This window comes from Mandrillus leucophaeus, unplaced genomic scaffold (genome assembly GCF_000951045.1).
Source record: "Mandrillus leucophaeus isolate KB7577 unplaced genomic scaffold, Mleu.le_1.0 Scaffold222, whole genome shotgun sequence".
NCBI classification, from domain to species: domain Eukaryota; kingdom Metazoa; phylum Chordata; class Mammalia; order Primates; family Cercopithecidae; genus Mandrillus; species Mandrillus leucophaeus.
This window is the reverse complement of record NW_012102277.1, coordinates 2,454,910-2,456,522: the sequence shown is the minus strand read 5'-3', so window position 1 is coordinate 2,456,522 and position 1,613 is coordinate 2,454,910. Positions and strand designations below refer to the sequence as shown.

General features: G+C 46.4%; 1 protein-coding gene across 1 annotated transcript in view; it reads right to left on the bottom strand.

Annotated features, from left to right (window-relative positions):
* The window catches only part of GALNT10 (polypeptide N-acetylgalactosaminyltransferase 10), a 341,115-nt gene that overhangs the window by 9,873 nt on the left and 329,629 nt on the right, over positions 1-1,613 (bottom strand). Inside the window, exon 12 of the mRNA XM_011981246.1 lies at positions 726-875. Within this exon, the coding sequence (XP_011836636.1) occupies positions 726-875 (150 nt within the window). The remainder of the gene's footprint in view (positions 1-725; positions 876-1,613) is intronic.

Below are 1,613 nucleotides of genomic sequence, written 5' to 3'. Positions count from 1 at the left end.
AGATGCTGCCCAGCCTCCCTTGCAGCTGGTGTTGCCATGGGACTGGGTTCTGCCCGCTGGGATGTGACCAGAAATGATGCATGCTGCTTCCAGACCTGGGACCTAGACACCGCCCACGTCCTGTCAAATCTCACTGGCCCTCGTGTGTGTGTGTGTGTGTGTGTGTGTGTGTGTGTGTATGCACTTTTATCTTTTTCTTTTCTTTTTTTTTTTTTTTGAGACAGGTTCTCGCCCTGTCACCCAGGTTGGAGTGCAGTGGTGCAATCTTGGCTCACTGCAACCTCCACCTCCCAAGATTCAAGTGATTCTCCTGCTTCAGCCTCCTGAGTAGCTGGGAGTACAGGCATGAGCCACCACGCCTGGCTGATTTTTGTATTTTTAGTAGGGACGGGGTTTCACCATGTTGGCCAGGCTAGTCTCAAACTCCTGACCTCAGGTGATCCACCCACCTCGGCCTCCCAAAGTGCTGGGATTACAGGCATGAGCCACTGTGCCCGGCCATGCTTTTCTTTTTTAAATGGAATCAGTTGCCAACATTTAAGACTTGGGGATTTCACAGTGAAGTCTAGATTTCTGACTACTCTTGAATGACTGCAAAATCCAGCATGGTAGGTTTGTGGCACAAATGAGTAAGTGGATGGACTCTGTTGAAAGAAGGGGTGAAGCACTATATGGCCTTAAAAAATATCAAGCAGGTACCCCGCTCCCCGCACATCCCGTCTTACTTTGCGGTATTTCCACAGCTGGTTGCCCTTCATGCTGTGGCAGTCGTAGAGCGTGACAGGGCTGGTGTGGGAGATGGCATCAAAGCAGAACTTCTTCGTATGCTGGGGGTCTCCAGGCCGGATGTCCTCTCTCCAGGTGAAAGTGAATACCTGTGCACACGGGTATCATAAATAAGGACAAAGGACTTTCTTTTTTTCTCCATTTTTTTTAAATTATGGAAAAATTCAAACTCAGAGGTCCAAAAAATAATATATTAACTGTGACTCCTATTCTAATCACCTAGCTTTAAAAGTTACTAACTTGGCTGGGTGTGGTGGCTCACACCTGTAATACCAGCAGTTTGGGAGGCCAAGGTGGGTGGATCACTTTGAGGCCAGGAGCGTGAGAACAGCCTGGCTAATGTGGTGAAACCCCGTCTCTACTAAAAATAGAAAAATTAGCTGAGTGTGGTGGTGGGCGCCTGTAATCCCATCTACTCGGGAGGGTGAGGCATGAGAATCACTTGAGCCCGGGAGGCAGAGGTTGCAGTGAGCTGAGATTTCACCACTTCACTCCAGCATGGGGGACAGAGTGAGACTCTGTCTCAAAAAAAAAAAAAAAAAAAAAAGTAAGTTACCAACTCAAGGCTAATGTTGTTGCAGCTCTACTTCCACCCCTATTGTTATACTCACATTATTTTGAAGCAAATCTCAGATATCATATCATGTCAGGTATAAACACTTCAGTAAGTGCCACTATAACACTGAAAAGTAGTTACTACAAAGTCCAAAATGTCATCAAATATCCACAGTTCAAGTGTTCTTGGGATTCTTTTTTTTTTTTTAAGACAGAGTTTCGCTCTTGTTGCCCATGCTGGAGTGCAATAGTGCAATCTTGGCTCACTGCAA